Genomic DNA, 27,526 nt, shown 5'->3' with positions numbered 1-27,526 from the left:
GTGAAAGTTAGCGTTCTATTAGAAATAATTTTTTTATTGGCTTTTTTTTTAAGTTTTGTGTTTATTTCTTTAGACTGCATGAGCCTTCATTGCTTTGTGCAGCTTTCTCTGGTTATGGCGAGTAGGGGGCTACTCTCCATTTGCAGTGCTCGGGCTTCTCATGGTGGTGGCTTCTCTCGTTGAGAAGCACAGGCTTTAGGCATGCAGGCTGCAGGAGTTGCAGTACACAGGCTCAGTAATTGTATAGAGTACAACTAGGAAGTGTAGAACCCACTCTAGTGTTCTTGGCTGGAGAATCCCAGGAACGGGGGAGCCTGGTCGGCTGCCGTCTGTGGCGTCACACAGAGTTGGACACTACTAAAGTGACTTAGCAGCAGCAGCATTAAGTGTAGAAAGAGTGATGAAATTAGTATATCACATTTTGGCAACATCATAATGATCAATGGAGGCTTGATAAAGTAGGTGGAAGTTTGATGGAATTTACATATCTCATAAAGCAAGGAATGCAGACTTTATAATAGAAGAAGCTGCAGATACCATTTTAACTCAGTGGATAAGTTCACATCACTAGGAAAGAAAGAAACGTCAGGAGCTTCCTGACACGATGCACAGAGAATGACATGTCATGTCTGTGGTGTTCCTGCCAGTCTAATCAGGAGGAAGCATTAGACATGCCCAAATTGAGGGACAGTCTGCAAAGTAAATGGCCTGCATTATTCAGAAATATCAAGGTCAGTGAAGATGAAGGTTTTGCAGGTTGAAGGAGATGAGAGAGACATAAGTAAGTGTCGTGTGTCATCCTGGATTGGATTCTGGACCAGAAGCAAGCAGCGCCTTTTGTTACCAGACCTTAGTGAGTGCTGTAGATTAAAGAACTGTACTGTATCATTGATGTCTTGATTTTGCTAATTGTTTTGTGGTTATATCAGTTCAGTCGCTTAGTCATGTCCAACTCTTTGCAACTCCATGGACTGCAGCATGCCAGGCTTCCCTGTCCATCACCAACACCCGGAGCTGGTCCATTGAGTCAGTGATGCCATCCAACCATCTCATCCTCTGTTGTCCCCTTCTCCTCCCGCCTTCAATCTTTCCCAGCATCAGGGTCTTTCCCAATAAATCAGTTCTTCGCATCAGGTGGCCAAAATATTGGAGCTTCAGTTTCAGTCCTTCCAGTGAATATTCAGGACTGATTTCCTTTAGGATGGACTGGTTGGATCTCCTTGCAGTCCAGGGGATTCCCAAGAGTCTTCTCCAACACCACAATTCAAAAACATCAATTCCGAGGTGCTCAGCTTTCTTTATAGTCCAACTCTCACATCCATTCATGACTACTGGAAAAACCATAGCTTTGACTTGATGGACCTTTGTTGACTAAGTAATATCTCTGCTTTTTAATATGTTGTCTAGGTTGATCATAGCTTTTCTTCCAAGGAACAAGCGTCTTTTAATTTCATGGCTGCAGTCACCATCTGCAGTGATTCTGAAGCCCCAAAAAATAAAGTCTCTGACTGTTTCCATTGTTTCTCCATCTATTTGCCATGAAGTGATGGGACCAGATTCTGTGATCTTAGTTTTCTGGATGTCGAGTTTTAAGACAGGTTTTTCACTCTCCTCTTTCACTTTCATCAAGAGGCTCTTTAGCTCTTCTTCACTTTCTGCCATAAGGGTGGTGTCACCTGTGTATCTGAGGTTATTGATATTTCTCCTGGCAATCTTGATTCCAGCTTGGGATTCATTCAGCCTGGCATTTCGCATGATGAACTCTGCATAGAAGTTAAATAAGCAGGGTGACAGTATACAGCCTTGACATACTCCTTTCCCAATTTGGAACCAGTCCATTGTTCCATGTCCAGTTCTAAGTGTTGCTTCGTGACCTGCATACAGGTTTCTCAGGAGGCGGGCAAGGTGGCCTGGTATTCCCATCTCTTTAAGAATTTTCCACAATTTGTTGTGTTCCACACAGTCAAAGGCTTTGGAGTGGATAAAGTAGTAGTAGATGTTTTTCTGGAACTCTTGCTTTTTCTGTGATCCAACAGGTGTCGGCAATTTGATCTCTGGCTCCTCTGCCTTTTCTAAATCCAATTTGAACATCTGGAAGTTTCGGTTCACATACTGTTAGATGATTCACGTACCAATCTCATTTGGAGAATTTTGAGCATTACTTGCTAGCATGTGAGATGAGTGTGATTGTTCAGTAGTTTGAGCATTCTTTAGCATTGCCTTTCTTTGGGACTGGAATGAAAATTGACCTTTCCTGGTCCTGTGGCCACTGCTGAAGTTTTCCAAATTTGCTGGCATATTGAGTGCAGCACTTTAACAGCATCATCTTTTAGGATTTGAAATAGCTCAGCTGGAATTCCATCACCTCCACTAGCTTTGTTCCTAGTGATGCTTCCTAAGGCCTACTTGACTTTGCACTCCAGGATGTCTGGCTCTAGGTGAGTGATCAAACCCTCATGGTTATCTGGATCATTAAGATCTTTTTTTGTATAGTTCTTCTGTGTATTAGTGCCACACCTTGATATCATCTGCTTCTGTTAAGGTCGATACAATTTCTGTCCTTTATTGTGCCCATCTTTGCATGAAATGTTCCCTTGGAAAAAAAAAAAGAGATGTTCCCTTGGTATCTCTCATTTTCTAGAAAAGATCTCTAGTCTTTCCCATTCTATTGTTTACCTCTATTTCTTTGCATTGATCACTTAGGAAGGCTTTCTTACCTCTCCTTGCTGTTCTTTGGAACTCTGCATTCAGACAGGTATATTTTTTGTGTGTGGCGGGGGGGTTATAGAAGGAAATGTTTTTCGTAAAAGTGCACACAGAGAAGTATTTAGGGGGAAAAGGAGGTATCTGTAAGTGTACAAGTATTTCTAAATAAGTTTTAAAGAAGGAAATGGTGCTAGTCTAGATGTGGTTCTTTCTGTGGCCCTGCATGGTAGGCAGTCCTGTATTGTCGAAAGCTTTCAACTCTTATGTGGTATAATTTCTAGAAGATTCTCATTCCATTCCAGAATACATAATTCTTCCACACTTCTGGATATTTTGGTTATAACAAAATGCATGCATTCAGTTAATGTGAACATATTTGCAGACCATGGTTTATGAGGTGTTAGTCCTCAGTCATGCCTGACTCTTTGTGACCCCATGGATAGTCTTGTCATGCCCGACTCCTCGTGACCCCGTGGGCTATAGCCTGCCAGGCTTCTCGGTGCATAGAATTCTCCAGGCAAGAGTACTGGAGTCGGTTGCCATTCCCTTCTTTAGGGTATCTTCCTGACCCAGGGATTGAACCCAGATCTCCTGCATTGCAGGCAGATTTTTTATTGTCTGAGCCACTAGGGAAGCCAATTTATAAGCTCATATACCCAAAAATCTCTAGTATTTATGAATATATCCATTATTTGACTTAGAGTTTATAGATTTAAGAATTTTTGTGATTTTAATAGTTTTGTTTTCGTTTATATTAGAAAATCAAAAGTTATGAAGCTCTAGTTTCAATGTTTATTACATTACATGGTATTGTTTTGTTTTTTAGACCACATGAACTAGATTTTAAGTATGTAATGAAAGTGTCATCTTTGAAAGAGAAACTACCAGAAGCTGCTTTTAAAAAACAGAATTACATGGAGAACAAAGGTCTGTTCAGATGTTATGGTACACTGCATGTCCTGAGCTTTGTTCCAGTTGTTTTCCACTCTCTCTTTCATACACACACGTGTGTGCACACATACTTTCTCTCCCTCCTTACTTCTGTTTTTCCCATAAGTGGTTCTTAAAAGGGTCTTTTGTGAAAGGGATAGAGTAACCATGTGATTCAGTTCCTGGGAGGCCAGCTCAAAGTGATGAACAGTAGTTTTCATTTAATATGGCAGAGACTAGCGTTAATATAGAATACTGAGGGAATTAAGCAGAGATACACTTACAAACAGTTGGAAACTCATAATCATTACTTTCAAGGAGAACAGAGGTTTTGTGGTTGTTTTTATTTATTTACCACTGACTCTGGAACAACACAGGTTTGAATAGCTTAAGTCCACTTATAAGCAGTTTTTTTTTCTGTAGTACATATTATAGTACCACCCAATCCATGGGTGTGGAATCATGATTACCCAGGGTAATCATATATTGGAAATAACTGACTGCCCAGAGGGTTGAGGGAGAGGCATTCAAGGGTCACCTATACTTTTAAATGAAGAAATAAAGCAGCAAACATGAGAAGGAAAGTTCTTAGTCATTTAGATTAATTCATGGTAACATTGATGTTTTTATTTATATATATTTATTTGTCTTGTTAACTTTATATTTGTGTAGTATAAATAAAAGCATTGTTTTTAAATACTGTATACAGTAACTTTTTATTAAGGGGTTTTATAACCAAGAACATTGAATGATCCATGTTTTTTGAATAGTATTCCTATTTCTTCTTTTAAAATATAAAATGAATAAATCAGTTGTTAAAAAAAATAAACATCATAGTATTTTAAAATAAGAAATGTTCTGTTTCTGATTTTTTTCCACAGTCTGTTGCCAAGACATGTGCTTCAATATGTATGAGGTGGAGCTCTCAAACAAACAGGGGGAGAAAGTGGATAAACTAATAGAATACATTAAAAGGGAACAGTTGGTAAGAGTCATCCATTTAACATATAATTATTATTTTCCCTGAAATTGAGAACTTGATACACAGAGACTGGGAGAAACATATGGAGATGCACCATAGTGATGGTTCCTGTGGGTGGCGTTCTAATAAAGAATTAGAAGTCTTTTTTTCATACTTGAGTTGTTAGTGAATGATTTATTAATTTATCAGATTTGTAGGCTTCTGACCTGACAATTTTTGAAATACAGTATTTTATCGCTTCATGAAGTGGTATATTTATTCTGTTTTTTTTAACTCAGTGATTATTATATGAACATTGGATTTTGTCTTTGTTATGTGTATATAGGCTTTTGAAATGGTGAATAATGGGAAAGAAGAGCTGCATTTTCTGTCTGCATTTCTTATTACCAGGGACCTAATGATGTTATTGCCTGTTATTACCCATCTCCTAGTGTGCTGTGGAAAGGATTCCTTTAATGGATGATATCTTCCAGTTTTTCTAGTTGCAGGATTCTGTGATATGTTTTGTGTTAACATGAGCTTATTGATGTTAATCATAGGTCTGACTGACCTTGAATTTGTAGTGGCTAACGGGAAACAGAGCAGCTACTTGCACAGCAAATGTCAAACATGACAATGAAAAGAGTTTCTGATTGATTTGTTACATAGTTGAACACTATCCAAAAACTAACCCTTGATGTCCCAGTTATTTATTATATGTAGCCCTAACAAGGCAAAGATTATTTGAGCAGCAAGGGACTTGAAATTTCTGATACTGGGGACAAAATTGTTCTGCTTCCCATAAATACTAACAGTTCAAGAATCTTTTTCCTTAACTTTTCATAAGGTTAAAAATCTATGAAGAATGTGGTAGAAGGAGGAGGGAATTGAATCTTCTTTCTTGCTTTTTTATGTTTAAGGCAATAATCAAATGCTTAGAAGATCGAGAATTTTTCATTTTACTTACGTCATCAGCCTTAATGTCCGAAACAGGTAAGGACAACTTTTTTGAAAAAATGTTTTCCAATATGTTTACTTTTATCAAATCAGCAACCTGATTTTCTTCTGATTCTCATTCTGTGTAGGTTTTGGAGAGGAGCAGACAGGTCTACATGGATTGCATTTATTCCACTCACCTCCATCAGCAGCAGGTAAGGGCATAGGCAGTCCACGACAGCTGTGGGCCACGTTTCAGTCCTCATCTTAAACCCCAAGCAGCACATGACTCTGGAAACTGTTTTCTTCTCTGAAATAACTTTCCCCCTTTACTCTCCCTGGTCAATCCTTCATCTCTACAGGCTTATCCTTGCAAGTCTACTCCCCACTCAGGTATCCACCTGCCTATTGACATCTCTTTCCATTTAGGTGTCTCAGATGTTACTCACATTCAGCATGTCCAAAACTGGATTCAGTTGTTCTTGAAGAGCAATAGCCAGGAAGTAGTTTTATCCTAGTCTCCCTGTCAGTAGGACTTAAGGTCTTCACAGAAGCACTTGCCTTTGTCTGGACTGCTTGTCTCCTTCCCCAGGACCAGGAATTGTCTATTAGGGGCAAAAAGTATTGCTCTTGCAGGATATAAATAGATATACAGTAGATCGGTGGTATTAGAATTTCAGAGGGCAGTTAGGAAACAAAGTCCAGAAAGGCTCTGGTAAGGGGAAATAATAAGTAAAACTGGAGAATAAGCACAGTCTAGCCTCTCATGCAGAGCTGTCAGGTGTCAGCCTGATTATCACTTTAATGAGTCCATCACCACTCTTCCTTCATTGAGGAACACAGACTAGTCAGTCTAGTTACATAATATTAACTTGAGGGTTACTTAGGGGTTTACTTTGTTTGAGTTCAGTTGGTTCCCATCACAAGGAAAAAAATTTTTTTACTTCTTTAATTTTGTATCTACTGATATGATGGATGTTCACTGGACTTACTGAGGTAACTGTTTAAATGATGTATGTAAGTCAGATCATTATGCTGTAAATTCTGAATGTACACAGTGCTGTATTTCAGTTATATCTCATGCTGGGAGGGATTGGGGGCAGGAGGAGAAGGGAACGACAGAGGATGAGATGGCTGGATGGCATCACTGACTCGATGGACATGAGTTTGAGTACACTCCGGGAGTTGGTGACGGACAGGGAGGCCTGGCATGCTGCAATTCATGGCGTCGCAAAGAGTCGGACACGACTGAGCGACTGAACTGAACTGAACTGAAAGCTAGAAGAAAAAGGAAAGTCAAAATGCGAACCAAAGGACGTTTGCACCTTTGGCTACCTTGTTAAGAGAGTTTGAAGTAGGTCATATAAGGTACAGATAAGAACAGAAAAGCAATTCTGCCAACTCTAAGAGCCGGTGCTATTTTTCGGAGCTGGAGCCAGGCCTGCCTTCTTCATTCTCATCTTATCATCCCTCCTGAATGACTCTGTTTTGATTCTGTGTGTATGTATTTTCATATATATGAAGATAATATATATTCATTAAGTGCATTCATAAACCTTCTATTAATTGCTATTTAGATTACCATTTGAAACACTGCATCGTATTTAACCATCCTATAATTTTGTAATGTAAAGCATTTTTTTTCTGCATGATTTTTGAAAAAAAAAAAAAGAACTTCAGGTTTTTAATACACGCATATATATTTTAGGTCTGACAGACTTGAAAGTTGAAGATGACATCTCATTGAAGGTGGTGCCTGTTTTGCCTGCCCTCAATTGTGCCCTGCTAGAAGCAAAGAAATCACTTTCTGAAAAAAGAATCTCTCTAAACACATTAGTAAAGCATAATTTCCAAGACTTGTCCAAGGTGAACAAAAGCCCTCCACTAACTGCTGCTTCCCAGGATGGATTTAAAGAAACCGGCTTCTCTGGCCAAGTGTCCAGTGCTTTTGACTTGACTCCTCCAGCTGAAAAGTGCCCTTTACAGTCTTTAACTCAGCTGAAGTCTTACTTTTCAGATGCGAGTGGGTACATTTTGGGAGTGTCTACTGTGTTAGGTCTATTGGCAGAGCGTCCTCAGTCTCCTTGTATTTCAGATGGGATTTGCGATACAGGCTTTTCTTTAGTGATGACTCCAGATCCTGAATTTCACGATTCAGAGGCAGAAGGAAGAAAAGATACAGAAACTGGAAATAACTCTGAAGATGTGTTTCAAGCAAGACAGGGAGCTCTGGTCCCGCTGAGCCTAGCACCAAATCTGAGAGTGCAGCCCAAGAGAAAGGCGAGCACTCTGCCCGTGGTACAGAGTAAAAGGGTGAACTTGTACCGACCCTTCCCCAAAAGGACTCCTGCTGGAGGAAACAAGGGTCCCGCCTCTACCACAACTCTCAAGCTAGTCAAAGGACAGTTTCCTCAGAGGAGAAAAAGAGGTAAGCACATCATGTGGGTTTTCAAACGTTGTGTCTCCATCCTGTCCCTGTGTGACCGTCCTGGACCATAGCTTGGCGACATCTGTGAGTTTTCTCCCGGTGGCTTGTATGCGCACTAGAGCTGGGGAGCACTGATCTAGCTGACAGGTGAAAGTCAACAGGACAAGAGCTTGCCCACCAGAAGCTCCTAGTCACTTGTAAAACTGCTCCAGTTGCCACTTAGTTACTTACTTACCTTTTTAAGAAATAAGGTCTTTCAGTTTCTGAACTGCCCTGGGACAGATTGGACAGGATCTCCTAACATCAGGCACACTAAGAGCAACTGGTAGAAAGTTTTGAGTGACGGCCTGAGCACATCTAAAGAGGGTCCACCTGGGCCTCCACAACCAGAGTACCCTGGGGCAGAGTTCTAATCTTTGGTGTATTCTAAAGGTGGTCACCTGGACCTGATGTCTGGTACAGACCTACTGAAACAGTGTCCAGTGGCCTGGAGAAGTATGTAAAGAAACAGTTCATAAGTGGTTTTATTGTCCCTGAAAACTGAGTAGGAGCCCGCATCCAGAGCCATTTAAGCATTAGTCAAGTGCGCTTGAGCCAGCAGAGCACAGCAGACAGCACAACTCTGGCTTAGAGCCCCCTCAGATATGTGTAGTGTATTTGTTTAAAACTAGGGTACTTAAAGGAAATCAGTCCTTAATATTTATTGGAAGGACTGATGCTGAAGCTGAAACTCCAATACTTTGGCCACCTGATGTATAGAACTGACTCATTAGAAAAGACTCTGATGCTGGGAAAGATTGAAGGCAAGAGGAGAAGGGGATAACAGAGGATGAGATGGTTGGATGGCATCACCGACTCAATGGACATGAGTTTGAGTAAGCTCCAGGAGTTGGTGATTGACAGGGAGTCTGGCATGCTGCAGTCCATGGGGGTCGCAGACAGTCGGACACGACTGAGTGACTGAACTGAACTGAACTGAACTGAGGGAACTTACGCTCCATGTTCCCTTCGAGAAGGGCGAGCAGACTGTGGCCAGGGCCCCTCAGGCATTTCCCCATCGTCTCTGTACTTGACCGCAGGCAAAGTGGGAAGGTGCTTATGAGCATGTGCCTTAGCCGGCCCTGTCTGTCATGTTGTAAATTTAACACTTTTGATGCCTAAAGAAGAAATACTGGAGATGTGTGGATCCCCCAGGATCCTAGATAATTAAGATTTTACCCTTCGGTTTAACAAATAGTTATTTCTGACCAATTATAGTTTGAGAAATGGTGTGTGTGTTTAGGAAGGTGGTGGAAAGAAGGGAAGCATGAAGCAGCCACACACACGCTGTTTCTGCACACATTCCAGGCCAGCCGTATTGGCTTTCTTCTCTATGTGAATATACTTAAAGGTATTAAATATAGTATCTATAATTCAACATATATGTTGTCACTATTTCTCAAAATGTTTTAAATTTCATCCACTGTAAGAAATATGTTTTATGTTTTAGTCCAGTATACGCAAATGCATACATACTGAAACAGAAATTTCAGAAAACATTTACCCTAACTTTGTGCAGTATAATCTGATATATTCTGTTTCATTTAATAAAGAATTCTGGTTGCAGCCCACTGGGTTTATTTGACAGTCCACCCATGGGTTATTGTGCACAGTTTGAGAGACGTGCTGTTGAGTGATGCAGATAAGCAGGGTAGTCCCTGCAGGGTCATGTTTCCCCTTTTCCTCCCAGGACCTGGGTCATGAGAGGTGTTCACTTCCTACCCGTGCAGATCTAACACGTCCCCTCATCTTGATAATCTCATCTTGTTTCCTTTCTCTTCTCAATTTAATATTAACCATTTTCCACTTTTATGCAGGAGACCTGGGTTCAATCCCTGGGTTGGGAAGATCCCCTGGAGAAAAAAAAGGCTACCCACTCCAGTATTCTGGCCTGGAGAATTCCATGGACTGTATAGTCCATGGGGTCACAAAGAGTCGGACGTGACTGAGTGACTTTCAGTTTCACTTTCATTTTCCTGCTTGATTTATATTTTGCCTTTTTTATGGCAACATTTTTTAAAATTGTAACTGATGTAGAATCAGAAGTCTTATTCTGGAAACAAAAATATGCTACTCTGTTGCCTTTATTAGTTTAGTAGGGAAGAAAATAATTAAACCCAGGGAAATGTTCAACATTAAGAGAGCCTAAAAGCTTTTTAAAAAACCACTTATTCCTCTAATTTTCAGAAACATGAAGTTGGCCTCTTTTTTACATTTCACTAATAACCATCACATTCTTATACTGTTTATTATCATTTTTCTGTTAGCAATTAGAAACAGTATTTTCTATATGATGTGATTTTAAAATATTTACACACATTCACAGGTATGATAAATTTATATACACAGTGTGGAAAACAGTTTTCGCAGGTAACAGTGTGGAAAACAGTTTTCACAGGGAACATTTATTAACATTTTTTTTTAAACTCTTAAAGCACTGAAACACTTGCTATGTTTGATACAAGCAGGTCATTAATAGTTTTTTTCTCATCTCCCTCCACCTTAAGCTCTTTCCTTAAGAAGTAAACCTGAGCATTTTGTAAGTTCAGTTCGGTTCAGTTGCTCAGTCGTGTCCGACTCTTTGCAACCCCATGGGCTACAGAACGCCAGCCTTCCCTGTCCATCACCAACTCCCGGAGCTTATTCAAACTCATGTCCATTGAGTCAGTTCTGCCATCCAACTGTCTCATCCTGTGTTGTCCCCTTCTCCTCCTGCTTTCAATCTTTCCCAGCATCAGAGTCATTTCCAGTGAGTCAGTTTTTCACATCAGGTGGCCAAAGTATTGGAGCTTCAGCTTCAGTCCTTCTAATGAATATTCAGAGATGGTTTCCTTTAGGATGGACTAGTTGGATCTCCGTGCAGTCCAAGGGATTCTTGTCTTCTCCAGCACCACAGTTCAAAAGCATCAATTCTTCGGCACTCAGCTTTCTTTTTAGTCCAGTTCTCACATCCATACATGAATACTGGAAAAACCATAGCTTTTCTTCCAAGGAGCAAATGTTTTTTAATTTCATGACTTCAGTCACCACCTGCAGTGATTTGGGAGCCCAAAAAAATAAAGTCTGTCACTGTTTCCATTGTTTCCCCATTTATTTGCCATGAATTGATGGGACCGGATGCCATGATCTTAGTTTTCTGAATGTTGAGTTTTAAGCCAACTTTTTCACTCCCCTCTTTCACTTTCATCAAGAGGCTCTTTAGTTTTTCTTTGCTTTCTGCTATAAGGGTAGTAGGTTGATAGGGAATTAAATCAGATGAGGACTTTGTTCAGTGTACCTTCCTCCGTCTTCTCTTAAGAGGTGATTTTTCAGGCAGGTGTTAAGGCTTTGGTATTAATATTTAGGTGTAGTGAAGAAAAACATGTAAGGTCTTTGTAAATCTGCAGTCTCATCTCTGCAGTGTGCTTACGGTTTCAACCACGTCACTTCATGGGAGCTTTGTTGCTTTTGTGTAAATTGAGTTATTTGTCCCAGTGCTGTGAACTAGAATATTCAGCCTTACCTGTCATACCAGTCAGCAAAGATTATGGAATTTTTACAAGAACTGTTGTTTTATTTTTATAAAGTTATTACTCTGATATTTTCTTCTAATCTGGATAGATAGACCAAACTTAACAAGTTCATATTTTTATACTTATGTGAGAGCTTTTTAACTCTTGCTTTGTTAAAAAAAAAATTGTTAATGAATTATTCCAAATTTTATATTTTATTCCCCATTACTAAAGTTATCCCCCACCCAACATAAGAAATCAAAGGAGAAAGCTATGCTGATAAATATGTGAGCCCCCACCTCTTAAAAAACGGTGTCTTTTCTGCATAAGGTGCTGAAGTGCTGACTGCACAGTTTGTGCAGATAACCAAACTGGATAGGAAAGCCCAAGAAGCTCCTAGTTCTAAAGATGTTCCAGTGGCAACGAATGCTAAAAGGGCAAGGAGACGAGAGACCTCTCCAGACACCCCTGTTCCAACGGCTAAGCCACCCACGAAGAAATCTCCACAAAAACAGAGGGTAAATATAGTAAAAGGCAATCAGAATCCAAGACTCAGAAAACAGCCACAACCTGGTAAGAAACATACTTCCTATATATCTCAACACCACAATACAGACTAATCGAGATTGCAAGATAGTATGTTGACCAGTATGAGATCAGCTGAAGTCTGTCAGGTTCTTGCTGTCTTCTGTAGTTCAGACTCTGACAGGACAAGTAACTTGGTTTCCTGTCGTGAATCAATTAGGAAGGTGTGAAGATTCATGCCTTTACTAAGTAAAACCTACTTTTCAGTTTGCAGAAAGCCTGAACAGGAACAGTTTACCAGAGTTAAAGTATAAATGGTCTTTTTAAGTGACTAAATTCACAAGCAGGTAGCATATGGCAGTACTTTTCTGGACCATAATCAGTTATAAAAAGGAGAAGTTAAAAGTCTGCCCAGAGGGAACTATAAAGAGGTGGTTCAAAGCAGTCAAGAATCCAGAATGCTGTATTTGGTCTTAAGAGGCATTAAGTTTATTTACTTCTGCATTTGTGGAAGAGGATAATGGAATCTCCTTATGTGAGCTTCTGTGTTCCACCTGCTGGAAGCTCCTCATCACTGGAAAGTTCTCAAGTCATCATGGCCTTGGCTCTTCACCTTGCTGCACGCCGCTCTCATGCCCATGCTCTCTGAGTGCAGTGCAGCCCCCACCACTTGGCAAGACCTGTGCCATTTACAGGGTCTTCAGTCTTGAGTCCTGTTGTGCTATATGGTGCTGTTTCTTGTTTAGAAAAACCTTCATTTCCTCATACCTTTGTAATCCTATCAGTTTTCTGTCTAATCTCATGATTCTTCTTTCTCTCTTATCTATCTTTAGACTTTTAAAAAATCTTAGGTGGAATTCAGGGAAGGAAACTTTTGTTGATGTGATGGTGTTACCGATGAGCTTGGTTTTTTCTTTCCTCTTTTTTTTTTTTTTTTTTTTCTAAAGTTTTCAAGTGCACCTCACTGCAACAAAACCCGTGATCCCACATTGGAGGCACGGAGTCTTAACCACTGGACCTGTAGGGAAGTCCCTTTCCTCAGTTTGTTTAAAGTTGTTTATGACTGAAGATGTCCTGAAATATCATCACTGTACAGCCTATAGAGAGTCATACCAAACGCTGACTCTGCTTGTCACCCCAGGCGATCACAAGGTAGTCTCCCCAAGGCTCCATGTCTCTCCCCTGCCGTTTCCCCGTGCCAGGCTCCCACACTCCACATCTGGGGTCACTGCTGTGCATCGCCTGTGCTCAGCTCAGTCACATGGAGGCGTTTCCTGGGGCTCTGATCTGCACTCATCTCTCCTTTCTTTCAGTTCCTTTTGGGCTTTTGAGAACATACTGTTCCAGTCATCTAGTGTGTCTTGGTCCTGTCTTTCCAATTAGTTTATAGACAGGATGAGCATAGACACATACATAATGCCATGTCGTTAGAATTTCTTGTGCTGAACTGGCCTCCAGATACTTGCAGGCTAGTCCATTAGTGGAGGTGTATGATGGCATTGGCAGCAAATGCAAAGTTTTCACAATGTGCATTCAGGAAAAGGCTGATTTGTATTGCAAATGTCTGTATACATCCTGCAGCCATATTCCAAGTTAAAATTGTAAGATTACCACCTTTTAAATAATGTCTTAATTTTTCTTTTATGTCTTAATCTGCTTCATTTCTTTTACTTGAAATATTAGAAAAAACAAATAAAGAATTTAAAAGAAAAGTAACACTGAAAGAAAAAAAAAGAAATATTAGAGTTTAAGAAGGCTTAGTCATTTTGTTACTGAAACTAGTGGTTTTCTGTCCTTTTTAAAGTTTTCAGTATAGTTTTTATTTATTGAAATCTCTATATCTTTATAATTCATTTGGCATCTTCTTATGTATATTTCTTAAAAAGAGATAATCAGTATTGTATTTTTAATGAATTGAAAATGTCTAACAAGTCACTTAAGTGATTTACCTGAAATGCTGCTGCTGCTGCTAAGTCGCTTCAGTCGTGTCCGACTCTGTGCGATCCCATAGACGGCAGCCCACCAGACTACCCCATCCCTGGGATTCTCCAGGCAAGAACACTGGAGTGGGTTGCCGTTTCCTGCTCCAATGAATGAAAGGGCAAAGGGAAAGTGAAGTCGCTCAGTCGTGTCTGACTCTTAGCGACCCCATGGACTGCAGCCCACCAGACTCCTCCGTCCATGGGATTTTCCAGGCAAGAGTACTAAAGTGAGTCACCAGTGCCTTCTCTGTTACCTGAAATGACACATACTTATTAAAATGGACTCTTTCGCTTGATTCTATACAGAATGGCACTCGGTGTAAGAGCCATGGTATTAAAGGATAGAATGAACTGTCAGCAGACATATCGATCCTAAAATGGATTTCATGTTTCCAGTACACCCAGGGGGCTCATGAGACAACTCTCTGGGTCACTTTCTCCCACCTCACTCCCTTGGAGCTTTGTATGTTAAATACAAACTGGGCAGTGCTTGATTAATTCCACCCTACTCACCATATTCACACTCTCATCTTTCTGTTTGATGACCTCATAAGCCAGAGTTTCCTATGTAAACGTATTGTCACTGGCCTTTGGAGACAGGTTGGTAATTCATGTCAGACCTGCTACTACTAATTATAAAGAGGGGGGCACAGTTGGCTTTTCTGTCCATCCAGCCACCTGCTACAGGGACTTACTGCCTAGTTCTGTTGTGAGCTTTGTCCTTCGTGATAACCGCTTTTAAGAAGGCAAGTAAACCACCTGAGCATGTGTTTTCTGACCAGAGGCACATGGGGAGATTTGACTACCTGCTGAAAGAGTTATCAGTAGGTAAAGAGATTTGCTTTTTTGCAGAGCAGAGAAGAAATATTTTCAATGTTAAAACTGAAGTTTTAAAACTTGAAGTTAATTGGCAATTCAGAATATTCTTAAAACAGTTCTCATGTTTTATTCTTATCATAACATTATAATTAAACATCAGTATGGTTAAAATCGTCTCTATTTTGAACTTAGGTGATTCTGTAATGACTTGTGAAATGATTTCTAAGGAAGTACGTTAAAATTCTATAATATACACTTTAAACTTAGAAACTCTTAGATTCTCACTAGACTGTAAGCCGTCTGAAGGCAGAAGTCTTGTTTTCTTGTTTTTGGGGTTTTTTTTTTTTTTTTGTCTTTGTATATTTCTCTAGCTGAGCAGTATGCCTTGTGTGTAGATCAGTACATGCAGTTTCAAAGGGTGATTTCTTTTTAAATTAATATGCATACTCCTTAGGGCTTGTTCCTCTGGAAAACACATTATAAAGCCTCAGGGAACTGGACAAGACCTCAGTCTGATAATAAAAACTTAATACAAACCTTGCAACATACTAAGAAGTTTTTCTTGAATATGTCCCCTTAACTGTTCACTTTCATTGAGCCATAGTAATACAACAAAGAATTAGTTCTATGGAAATCAAATTTTATTTGTGTTTTTTTCTCTTACACTGAAGCCAAAGGAGAAACTGCTTTACAGCTTCAATCAGAAATTTCCAGTGGTCAAGATATTAGCATAAATACAGCCCAACCAGAACATGTCACAGTGGCCCCAAAAGCCCTGACTGAAACCTCTGTTGTCGGCTGTGACTCCCAGGCCCTAAACATGCTGGCCGACCTGGCTCTGAGTGCTGCTACCTCCAGCACGCCATCCCCCGAGCCCAGAAACCTCCCCTGCTCCCTGGAGCTGCCGCAAAACAGTGTTCCACTTTCTAAAGAACAGCTTTTGCATGGGACATCAGACCACGAATACCACAGAGGAGTTAAAAGTCAGAAAGGTGGGCCGTTACCCAAGCCCTCCTCTGACCAGAGTAATCTGTCTTCAGACCCCATGGTCAGCCCAGAGGAAGAGAGCGTGGATCCTGGCAGTTGGGCCCCTGCAGAAGCCCAGCCAGCACTTCCCAAGGAGACTCATGAGAGTTCCAATGCAAGCCAGACCTCTTTCGTGGCTGCGGAGCATTCCTACGCCCTGCTCCTCGCAGAACATTCAAAGAGGGGGGGCCCAGGCTTGGCCTTTGCCAAGAGCAGCACCAAAGGCTCTGACATGGGGACCCCCGTGGGGAAGGTTATACCCTTCCTGCGCCCGACGATGACGTCCCCGCTACAGAAGCTCTCCATGGCCCTGGCCTTTAGGCACAGGGGCAGGTTGCTGCCCACTGGCCCGCAGGACTTCTGCTGCTCCTCGCACACGGTGTTCTGCTGTGACGGCTCCTTTAAGGTCACGTTCACATGCGAAGCAGATTACTCTTTCAGCTTAGACAGCAAGTACACCAACAACCCGCTGGAGAAGACTGTGGTCAGAGCACTGCATGGGTGAGTAGGGGCGACACTGGGTAGATACCTCGATGCAGGGAGAAGGGATGCTGTGCTCAGTCTGAGGAAGGAGAAAGAAGGGTGTAAAATCCAGTAAATGGGGATTAATACTGAGAGTGGATCACTGAGATGCTCCTTCATGAGTCTTTCTGGTCCTTGAATTGTAATATGAAATAAGATCTTGGTGGAAAATAGTGAGGTAAGGGAGTAATGCTTTGCAGACTGAATTGCAGAAGAAACATTTAAAGAATTACTTGGGGACTTCCATGGTGGTCCAGTGGCTGAGACTCCTCCTTCCCCAAGCAGGATTAGGATTAGGTTCAATCCCTAGTCAGGGAACTAGATCCCATGTTCTTCAACTAAGACCCAGTGCAGCCAAATCAGTAAATAAATAATTTAAAAAACAAAACAAAACTTGTAGCTTGTCAGGTTGGTCACATTGCTGTGAGTGAGCACATTTACATGGGGTTGTTCTAGAAATCTTCCTTAGGGACCAAGGCAGAATAGCGGAGAGCTAAGAGCACTGGCTTTGGAGCGTGGACCAGCCTCCGTGTGGAGTCAAGGCTCCCCCAGCTCTCAGAACAGCACTTCTGGCCCTTCCTTATACTCAACCTGGGAGCTCACTGAACTGTGGGTTCTGACTCTGTTTGGGGTAGAGCCTGAAGAGTCTACATTTCTCACCAGTGTCCAGATGACAGCTGGGAAGGGTGACAGTCTGTGGGCAATGCTTTTAACGAGTTTAGTAATAGCCATGTGATGAGGGTTTGCACGGTGACAGGCTGGTACTGAACAGTGACTACCGCTGTTAGTAGTGAGCATTGGCCTGTGACCTCAGCTCCTGGCAGGGGGACAATGCTTGTGCGGGGCCCTGAATTCCGTCGGACTGCTCTCCTCGCTCCAGGACCAGCTCACACCTAAGAGCCTGCACTTACTCAGGAGGGTCACTTCCTTTCCCTGAACCCTGCTTCACTGAAGCCCCGCTCTGTAACCCCTCTGACTCATTGCACTCACTCTGCTGTTCTTTGGCCTGGCACATTGCCAGAAGTGTGTTCTGTCTCCTTCTGGTTTCAGGAGAGTCTTCAAAGCTGGGATATGAAAATAGTGCAGTTCTGCTGAACTACCTGATTACTTTAATCTTCAGACTTCCCAACTGTTAGACATGTAGAATTAGAAAAGAAATGAGTTGGCCAGACTTTCTGGAAGCCAGGAGATAAGTATTTGGGAAGTCACTGAAGCCATTATTCACATAAGGTGTCTGTTTTGTCCCAGGAGAGCTCGCATTGAACCTGGGGAGAGCCCCAGGCTCAGAGTGGGAAGGCCTGTGTTCTTTTTTTTTTTTAGAGTTAATATTCTTTTTTTTTTTTTTCATTTATTTTTATTAGTTGGAGGCTAATTACTTTACAATATTGTAGTGGTTTTTGTCATACCTTGACATGAATCAGCCATGAATTTACATGTGTTCCCCATCCCAAGAGAATAGCATTGAAACAACTATACTATCAAGGGTGAAACAGATCACCAGCCCAGGTTAGATGCATGAGACAAGTGCTCAGGGCTGGTGCACTGGGAAGACCCAGAGGCCTGTGTTATGATCATGGTTCTTCCACTCACAGAGTTTGTGTTTTGAAAGAAGTCACTTAAAACTCTGATTTCCAGCTCCTTGCTCTGTCTCTGTAAAAAGAAGGGATGAGATGCATTGTAATTATTTGTTAAATCAACTTCGTTTTTGTCTTATTTTTATTTCATGCTCATGTAACTTTTAAAAGAAAACTGAACATAAAAACTAAGGTTAATAATGAAGGCACTTGCTTTATGATATGACAGTCATCTAAAAGAGTCATCTTCAATGATTTTCATTTGTTCCTTCTTTAAACCCTCAGGCCCTGGAATACTGATTTACCGGATAACGTGGAAGAGGTGAAGCTTCTGCTGCATATGTGGGTGGCTCTGTTCTACAGCAGACAGAACAAAGTTGTGCGGTCATCCCGGAAAGTCGTAGAACACAGCAACCCAGCAAAATATGTGTCCATAAATAGCCCACTAGAGTCATTTGAGTTTGGTGAAATTGAGGAGCCCTCCGGGGTAGAGAGGTACTCCTTAGATCCTCTGCTGGAGGCCAGCGAGGCTCCCAGAGGCTGTGCAGCTGAGGTGTCCTGCCCTGGCTCCAACCCCATGCGTCCTTTCACAAAGCTGCCTCCCGTGAGAGGCCTGGAGCTCTGGGTGCAGAATGAACAGAAAGAAATGTTTGCAACAGTGGGTCACCAGGAAAGCCCAGAAAGCCAGAATTTCATCTGTTCTTGTAATAACGAGGTCAGTAAAGCTGAATACTAAAAATGCTGTATAACTTTTGAAGAAATTTTTTTGTACATAAAATCACTTTCAAAACAAGGTATTGATTTCTTTTAGGAAAGTGGATTCTCTAACTGTGTAGAGAATTATAAGGCAAAAAACTTTAAGTTTTCAGACTCCATGTTGTGTGCTATTGGAGCTTACCTACCATCCTGATTGAAGAAATGAAAGTAGGAAAAAAATCATAAGGGTCAGATGATCTAGGAGCCAGCCATAATTATGTAGCTTTTTAGTAGTATGATTTGGGGCCAATTACTTATTCTCTCTGAGCTGAATAATACTTATTATGTCTTACCTAGAATAGTGTTTATTGGAGCCCTTGTGTGTGTGTGTGTTTAAAAAAAATCTCTCTTGGGTGTATTTTAAGCCTATGTAAGAAGAGAGGAAAGAGAGTGCTTGATTTCCACCCAGTGAAGATTCAAAAGGACAGAGCTAGCTAAAATCGTTGTCTGTTCTTCACATATGTAAATTCTTTTTTAAAAACTATGTATTTTAGAATCTTGGTTTTTTTTAAATTTATTTCTTTTGCTTTAATCATTTCAGATAATTAGGGGGAAAGCTGAACAAGAGTCATCAGGTAAACTGGAGACTTCCAATCTTGTGCCTCCTAGCATTGGAAGCAGTCAAGCTAATGGACCTTCTGTTGCTGGTGAAGATAAAACCTTTGAGCCTCTTAATAACACACAAGTGACCTCTTGTAATGATACTGCCCCACAAACCACATTTGCCAACAAGACTTATGATGAGATCAGCAGTCCATCAATGATTTGTCAGAAGTCTGTGTATAGCACCCTTGAGAGCAAAGTTGATATTTTTCATGCACAAAGGGAAACAGAAGCAGATGCTCTGCAGGGCCTTATCCGGTGTAGCAGCCCCATAAACAAAGAATGTCAGCCGTTGTTGGAGGGGAAGGGTGATATGGGATACGTGATGATTAATCTGGAACCAGTCACGCTCACTTTGGAAAAAAGTGCCTATGTGCCAGTACAGACAGAAGCTGTCAACAGAGCTGACAAACCTACAGCCTTTAACGTGGAGTTGACTAAACAGGTGTCACCTGCTGCAAGCCTTAGACATCCCGTGTCCACATTTGAAAAGTCACAGATGCAGGCCCTTGGGGACAACCCCTCACTGGCAGTGTCAGGACAAAAGGGCACTCAGTACCTCCATGCCTCATCAGTGTGTAGAGAGACACTTGCTGAAGAAACATGTTCCTTACAGAAGGGACAGGCTATGGCAGGCTCACTTTCACCATCTGATAATCCCATGGTAACAGAAGCGTTACCATTGGCTAAAAGTTCAAATTACTCGTTACCCAGAGGAGAAATGAAACTCTCTCAAGAATTCCTTCTCCCAACACAGAATCTCTTAAGCATCTCTTCAGAAGAAATAATAGAGCCGTCCCAGGTTGAGGTAGTTCCATCGTCAGCCTCTGCCCCCTTGGGAAAAAAGGATTCCCTTAACTACATCGCATCAATAAAGAAGACTCTGTGTGGCTCTTCAGAACTAAAGAAGGACAAGAGTGGTCTAAACAGTGAAAATATTAGTTTTCAATCATTTAATTCCACATTTACCAAAGAAGCAGGCCTGTCTGTGAATAGAGAGGAGGTCAGCCTCAAGGTATCAGAGGAGGATTCCAACCTTGACCTCACTCTCACCCTATCACCACCCATGAGTCCTAGGGAAGAAGCGCCCATTGGTGAAGTGGAGCAACTGCGGGAGGCCCCGCTACCCCGCGTAGGCCTTCAGGAGATGGCAGAGGAAATATCTGTGCCCGAAGAGGTTCCTTCCATAGAAAACAGAGACGTGAGCTCTGCTGCTAACACATGTGTGAAACCAGCAGAAAACAAAGAGGGAAAAGGTGGTGATTTACAGACAGTGGCTTTCATACTTTCTAAAGAAACGTGTACCCTGGAGGTTGCGGAGGAAGTTCACCTTGCCTCTGACTTCCCGTTCAGTTCCTTGATTGAAGAAGTGTCACCAGCTTCCAGCCCTGACCCCCAGGCACCAGTGGAAGAAGCACCACCAGCTCAGGCCACATCTCCACGTGGTCTGAATCACTGTGATGCGCTCGGTGAGAAAAGCGCCAGGCTCTCCAAGGTCGAGTCAGGAGATTTGGCCGTAACAGAAAAGGAAAGTTCTCTTGTTGCTGCCACCTGTCCAATGGAACAGGATAACTCAGCTCAGGTACAGCAGATGCAATTTTCTGCTGAAATGCCTCTACGATTACAGAACCACGCAGGAAAAAAAGGTAGATTCTTAATCCTTCCTGGTGACATCACTCAGGAAACTGGCCCGAGTAAATGTGGGGAGGGCTTCTCTCTCTCAGGAAAGAGGCCAGACTGCGATGCCATGGTAACCCAGCCTGCCTGCACTGTCACGTACGGAGGTTCTCTAGAAAACCTGGTATCGTCAGGACACCCACTGCAGCCCACGGGTGTGGAGACCTGCAGCCCCCACCCATATCATCGTGTCCTGGAGACCAGTGAGCCTTTCAGTCCTGCAGAGATCCCTGAAAACAAGTCTTCTGCTGACATGTATGTTTCTACAGCCACACCAAGTGCTGTGGTGACCAGCACTCAGAGCCTTCCTGAAGACGTCTTGAGCAGTGATGTGAAAACACACGAATGCTGTTACATCCTGGTTAAGTCCTTGCGCTCCGACCCAGTTGCTGGAGCGGAGGGTGCACAGACCCACGGGCACCCAGAGCTCCCCAAGCCTACGCTCCCCTTGGGCGGGCCCACTGCAGCCCACAGCGCAGGCCCCAGCAACACGGGGACAGGGTTACCGACCCAGGAAGTCCCTATCGTCAGGATGACCCATCTGCTCGACAGTGAGAATAGTGGAGCCGAGTTACAGGGAAGAGCCGTGGATCCTGGAGGTGCCGGCCCCCAGCTGCTCGCCACCTCTCCACAAGGCAGACAGGAGCCAGCCTGCCCGCTGCAGGAGGGGTCCCCGTGTGCAGTGTGGGATCTGCTCCGTGGCGGACTTCTCCCCACGTATCTGCAGGCTGATGCTCACCCGGGTACTGCAGGCCATGGCGAGAGTGCCGGTCCAGAGCCCCCTGCGTCCTTTGCTCCCCGATCTGGCGCACCTCCCGCTGGTGGGGTCTCTGAAGAGCAGTTGCAAGGTGGGAGTGTGGGCGAGGCAGGCACAGGTGGAGGCATGGGTGTGGGCGTGCTCTCTGACATCTACTATGAACCCCTTTCTGGAGACTCGGATCAGGACTCTCTGGGTGAGTATGGACACCCCAGATACAACACAGAAGAGTCCTGTGCTTCACAATATGGCCACACCGGGAAAAGAGAAGGTGCATCCAAAGACAGTTACAACTCTTTCCTGAGCCTGAACACCAGTGATCACAACTGGGGCTACGCAAGCCAAGTTCCAGGGCTGGAGAGCAGCATTCCTCCCAGAAGTCGGCTGGGTGGACTAAAGAAGGAAGCTACGTGTATGCCCTGTTACGTCCAAATCCGAGATGTCTGTGGGGTCCCCAGGAGCTACGCCAACTTCACTGTGACCAGAAAGCTCAGAGACACCCCAAGAACCCTGCACGGCTTAAGGCGGCGCCCCACCGGCACTGCCCCGTGCGGCTTGCTCAGCTCCTGGGCAGACGCCTGGCAAGGGGCAGACGATCTCACCCAGAACACTTTAGATCTGGAGCACCTGCGTTTTGCACACAAACTGAAACAAATTGTGAAGATGGGAGCCGCTCGGCATTCTGTCCTTTTGCCCGGCACCTTTCCAAAGGAGCCCCCAGCCCAGGTCACCACAGGGGCTTTCCATGGGACCCCAATGCCCACATGCCCGGGGCTGCCTCCCGCCTCCCGAAGCAGGAGTCCTCTCATGGTGACGATCGTGCATCAGATGCCTAACCATGTGGACTGCCCCTCCTCCTGGAAGAAGAGGTGTGGCCACAGTAGAAATCACCTCACAAACTCAGACCAGAATCAGACAGCGTCCTTCCACCTCCACAAGCTGAAATACAACAACAGTACATTGAAAGACTCGCGCAACGACATCGCTGTCATTCTCAGCGAGTATGCCGAGTTCAACAAGGTGATGCTGAGCAGCCGCCAGGTGGTCCAGGACACGGAGCCGCCTGTGGCTTTGGGAGCAGCCGTTCCCCGCGAGCTGTGTGTCTGCGGCCCGCAGCCCGCCTCCTATGAGGACCTGGTGGCCGACCTGTGCTCCAGCCTGCGCGTCAAGCTGGAGCGAGTGGTGAGGGAGGCATGTTCTAGCACCTTCCTCTTCCACCTCGTGGAGACAGAAGACAAGTCCTTCTTTGTAAGAACAAAGGTAAGATGCGAGATTTTTCTCCAGTTTTTATTATTTTGATTGCGGGTCCAAGTTTTTGTTTTTGTTTTTTAAATAATACAGCATTCTCGGCTTCAGAAAGCCACAGTGTGGTGTTTCACCTTCTCAGCTCAGTCCTTCCCTGTCCCCGAGGCCGCCACAGAGCAGGGCAAGGTCCTGTATGCCTGCCCCCTGGGCGTCCTCCCCGTCAGCCTAGTCAGTCAGTGTGGGCGTGTCACAGTCACTGAGCACCTCTGGGCCTGAGGAGGCTCCCCAAAGGGTAGAGGGGGCCTCCCAGAGTGTAGTGGTCACCGTCGGGTCAAAGGATCACACAGCAGCACTGAGACAGCCACCCCAGGCCCCTGGAAGGTGCTGAGAAGTGCTTCTGAAAGAGCAGCCACGCTATAGAGAATGTCTCCCCACCGCCAACGCCCAGAGGGTGGCTGAGTGAGAGAGAGCAGCCTCACGAAGCTCCCCAGGTGGCTGAGCCGGGAACAGTGTCCTGGGAGACGCTGATGGCTCCAATTTTGTATCATTTAAATATGATTTCGAAGTATTTATTTTTTCCAAATTTGTGAAATCTGATCTTCTGTGTAACTGGTATTTTTCCCGACCAAGGCTCCTCTTGCTGTCCATGGTTTTTCACAGATGGCTGCCAGATGTGGTCTCCTCAACCCCCATCATTGCTCCCATTTCCACACCATTTTGGGAAGCAGTTTTGTTGAAAAAAATACAGCGTGAAATGGCCTTCAGTCTTTTTTGGAAGGTGTTTCACCTCCAAAAGTAATCTGGAAATAATTTTTTTTAACCTTGAATTAGAGTTGATTTTCTTTGGCTGAGTGCATAGCCGTACCTTGACATGTGCTGACATGAGTCAGGGCCAAGTCCCTGTTCTGCCACAGTGAGAACACTTACTTTCTTCTTGCTTCCCTCTCAAAAGTAGCAGTCTAATATCTTGGTTCTTATGTCCTCAGCAGAGCGCAAGTGACGCTGGTTTCCATACGGGAGCAACTGGAAGAATGTTAGTTTATTTATAGCAGGAATACTTCTAGATAACACACTTGTTTCAACAGTGACTGTATTGTTTCATGGTAATATTTTGTCACATGACCACTACTTACAACAGAAAATAACAAATAGTGTGTTATTCAAGTGAGCAAGTGGACACGTTGTAAAATACATTAGCGAATAAAGTGTAATCAGGAGCAGTGTTTGTACCTCAGAAAGCTCTCCTGGAAAATTCGTGTGTCCCAGAGCATCGATGGAGTGTCAGGCCCCATTTACTCCTGAAGTGATGGATGATATTAGCTACTTAGATATTTTAGTGAGCTCTTTATTAAAAGAAATCTTGTCTGTAGGAGTATTTTTGAAAATACATTGCCATACTTTTTTTCATTTTACTTTTAGATTTTTATTGGTGTATAGTTGATTTACCTGGAGGGAGGGCATGGCAACCCACTCCAGTATCCTTGCCTGGAGAATCCCATGAACAGAGGAGCCTGGCAGGCTACATCAGGTTGCAAAGAGTTGGACACAACTGAGAAACTTAGCACATGGTTGATTTACAGTGTTGTATTAGCATCACCATACATTTTGAAAGAATTGAAAGTCAAAATTCAGGGTGACTTGAGATCCAATGGAGACTGACCAAAGCAACACTTTATTTTTATAAAAGAAATAACAAATGATGGACAGTGTTACTGGCAACCCTCCAGAATCCTCCAGACAGAAACAGCATCAAAATCAGAGAACAAGGTCGAGGAACTTCTTTAACTACACGGGCTTATCCTCCCAACAAAGCTTACTGCAGAGCCATTCTGTGGGATACAGCCGTGCCCCTCACCCCCGGTAACCAGACCCAGTGTAACCCCAACCTCTCCCACACCCCAGAGCCTACACCGTCCAAGTGTCTGCCAGATTCTCCAGCATCCACCCTCGCTAGTGATACTCAGAGCAGTGCACAGGCATCAGGGCTGGTCAAAGTCTGGGAAACACTGACTGAGGCGGCAGTTTTAAAGTAAATATCTTCATCCCCAGGGTGACTCCCTTCAGAGGGAGTATGTGTATTTGATGTTTCGGAAGAATCAGCCTTTGATATGGACATAAAAGACTCATTATAAAGTGCTCATCTAGTAGTAAAGACAAACTGCCATTTATGTGCCTTATTAGGACATAAATTAGTAATTAAGATGTGCTTTCTTATATATCTTCTGTCAGCAGTTTTGTAACAGTTCTGTGCAAGTACCTTTCTTAAATAGCAGCTATCTGCAAATCTTTCAGAATATCCTGAGGAAAGGAGGTCACACAGAAATCGAACCTCAGCATTTCTGTCAAGTATTTCACAGAGAGAAAGGTGCACTTTTAGTCATCATCAGAAATGAAGATATAGCATCCCACCTGCATCAGGTAGGTTTGGAGGTCACCTTCTTACAGAGAAATGTATTCCGAGCATTTTTTATGTTATTCTGAAATTAGCCTCATCACTGCCTTTTTATTTAGGGGAGAGGTTAAAACCCGATACTGTTGAATCTAAGTGGGAAGATAATGGGTTTGAGATACCGTGCTGCTGATACTAATGTTGTCATTTACTAAGGTATTCATCAGGCAAATTATGTTTCCAAGTTAGGAACATCTTCACAGTAACTAAGGGAGAATGTCAATGAAGAGAGACCGATTTTCCACCTGAAATATAAATCTGCACCTCTGGATATCTAACAGAACCAAGTCTTGCTTTAAAAGGACTTGTGAAAATTTTCTTAACTCTCTGTTACCATGGTTACCTATTAATTGAATAAAAGTAATTGTGCCAGGTCGAGCCGACAAGCACAGTCCTGCATCAGTAGGACCTGATGCAGTAGGACTGCAGTAACTGAACCCACAGCAGACACTGAGCTGGAGACAGTGGTGAGCCTGCCACCTGCTGATACACTTCCCAAACCTCAGGTGTCCCAAACTCCATCTCCCACCTCTGGAGTTGAGACCACTGTGTAATTAACGGGTCAGTCGTCAGGGTTAAAGGTATTTCCAGCTGTTCTTGAGGCCGGACGCCCTTGGGTAAAAGTGGCAGAAGTGACCCCATGAGTCTGTCTTCACTGGGAACCCTCTTATGTTACAGATCCCTTCTCTGCTGAAGCTGAAGCACTTTCCCAGGGTCGTCTTTGCCGGAGTCGACAGCCCTGAAGATGTCCTCAATGACACCTACCAAGAGCTGCTTCGGACAGGAGGCTTTGTGGTATCAGATGACAAACTACTAGAGACTTTAACGTTAGGTGAGTCTCTTATTTTCCTTTCTTTACATAGTCAAATCAGTTTCTCCTTGCCCAGTGACCCAAATATTTCATCAAATAGAAATTATCGACTTAGAATAACATCAGTCACCATATACTGAGGGCTTAATTTCTGCCATATGCTGTGCTAAGCACTGTGCTCTTAACATCTTTTGCATTAACCAGTCAGACCACTCAGTAATACAGCTAAACTATTCCTATGCATTAGAGATTGTTATATTCAATTTCTCCCTTTGGCAAATCGTCAGCTACATATTTGTTTAGAATGAGCCCTTTTCCCTCCATTTCTGTTGCCATCAACGCTCCCATCTTGTCAATACCAGAGAAATCTAAAAACCACTACTCAAGTCTGCTCAGTTACCTGCTTGAACACTCGTATCTGCTTTCTCTTGGAGCAGTGACTGACACAGAAGGATGTCAGAGCACAGGGCAGCACTTTATATACAGTCGAAGTCTCTGCAGCTCTGATGGCACATGAGAACTAAATATGGATACCACTTCTGCACTGAACCTTAACTTAGACCATCAATGTTGCAAATATTTATAGATTGTTATGAAGCCTGCTGCAGCAGGACCCACTTCTCCATGTCCATGGTCAGTATGACTGCAGCCCTTCCTCTACTCCTCCCTTGCAGCAGCATGAGTGGGCAGGGCTGGGTTGACAAGCCTGCCCTGTGAAAGAGGGGGCAGTGATGGTGAACACACAAGCACGGGGCCTTATTTCTTAAAGGTAAATCACTGGGCTTTGACTAGACAGCCAGCAATCCTAAAACACATCTTCTCTTGTTAAACTTGTTCTATCTCTAGTTCAACTGAAGGAAATTGTCAAAATCCTAGAAAAACTAAATGGAAATGGAAGATGGAAGTGGTTGCTTCACTACAGGGAAAATAAAAAGCTAAAGGAAGATGTGAGGTAAGACCTTCATGGAAGGTGAGGCCTGGGGTGGGTGGGGAACCACTGAGTTCACCTGGAAGTGCTCCCTGAGCTCTGGACCAGCTCTGGTCAAGTGCTGCCACAAGGTCATAGACTTGCACAAGATCTTGAGGGGAAAATGGCTGAGCACAGAGGTTGGGGAAAGGTGTATACTTAGTAGAGGAACCAAGGGAGCAGACCTGAGAGTCAGCGCTGCCAGGGCGGGGCAGAGCACTTCAGAGGGGAGGTGAGGAAGGTTCAAGATCAGGAGCAAGTGGAGACCAGATGAAAGGGGAAGGAGTATGACTGACTATAGTGAAGACAAAAAGTCTAGAAA

General features: G+C 43.4%; 1 protein-coding gene across 7 annotated transcripts in view; it reads left to right on the top strand.

Annotated features, from left to right (window-relative positions):
* The window catches only part of TASOR2 (transcription activation suppressor family member 2), a 64,336-nt gene that overhangs the window by 35,019 nt on the left and 1,791 nt on the right, over window positions 1-27,526 (top strand). For 6 of the 7 annotated variants that reach the window (XM_043884684.1, XM_043884688.1, XM_043884687.1 and 3 more), the window contains 12 exons: window positions 3,533-3,633; window positions 4,518-4,621; window positions 5,518-5,590; window positions 5,683-5,748; window positions 7,242-7,961; window positions 11,822-12,064; window positions 15,489-16,344; window positions 18,225-18,654; window positions 19,237-22,992; window positions 25,270-25,395; window positions 26,105-26,258; window positions 27,084-27,189. In XM_043884684.1, the coding sequence (XP_043740619.1) occupies window positions 3,533-3,633; window positions 4,518-4,621; window positions 5,518-5,590; window positions 5,683-5,748; window positions 7,242-7,961; window positions 11,822-12,064; window positions 15,489-16,344; window positions 18,225-18,654; window positions 19,237-22,992; window positions 25,270-25,395; window positions 26,105-26,258; window positions 27,084-27,189 (6,735 nt within the window). The remainder of the gene's footprint in view (window positions 1-3,532; window positions 3,634-4,517; window positions 4,622-5,517; window positions 5,591-5,682; window positions 5,749-7,241; window positions 7,962-11,821; window positions 12,065-15,488; window positions 16,345-18,224; window positions 18,655-19,236; window positions 22,993-25,269; window positions 25,396-26,104; window positions 26,259-27,083; window positions 27,190-27,526) is intronic. The other variant, XM_043884686.1, reaches the window with a different exon arrangement.

Source organism: Cervus elaphus, chromosome 23 (assembly GCF_910594005.1).
Source record: "Cervus elaphus chromosome 23, mCerEla1.1, whole genome shotgun sequence".
Taxonomy (NCBI): Eukaryota; Metazoa; Chordata; class Mammalia; order Artiodactyla; family Cervidae; genus Cervus; species Cervus elaphus.
The sequence above is the reverse complement of the archived record's forward strand: the minus strand, read 5'-3'. Positions and strand labels throughout refer to the sequence as shown.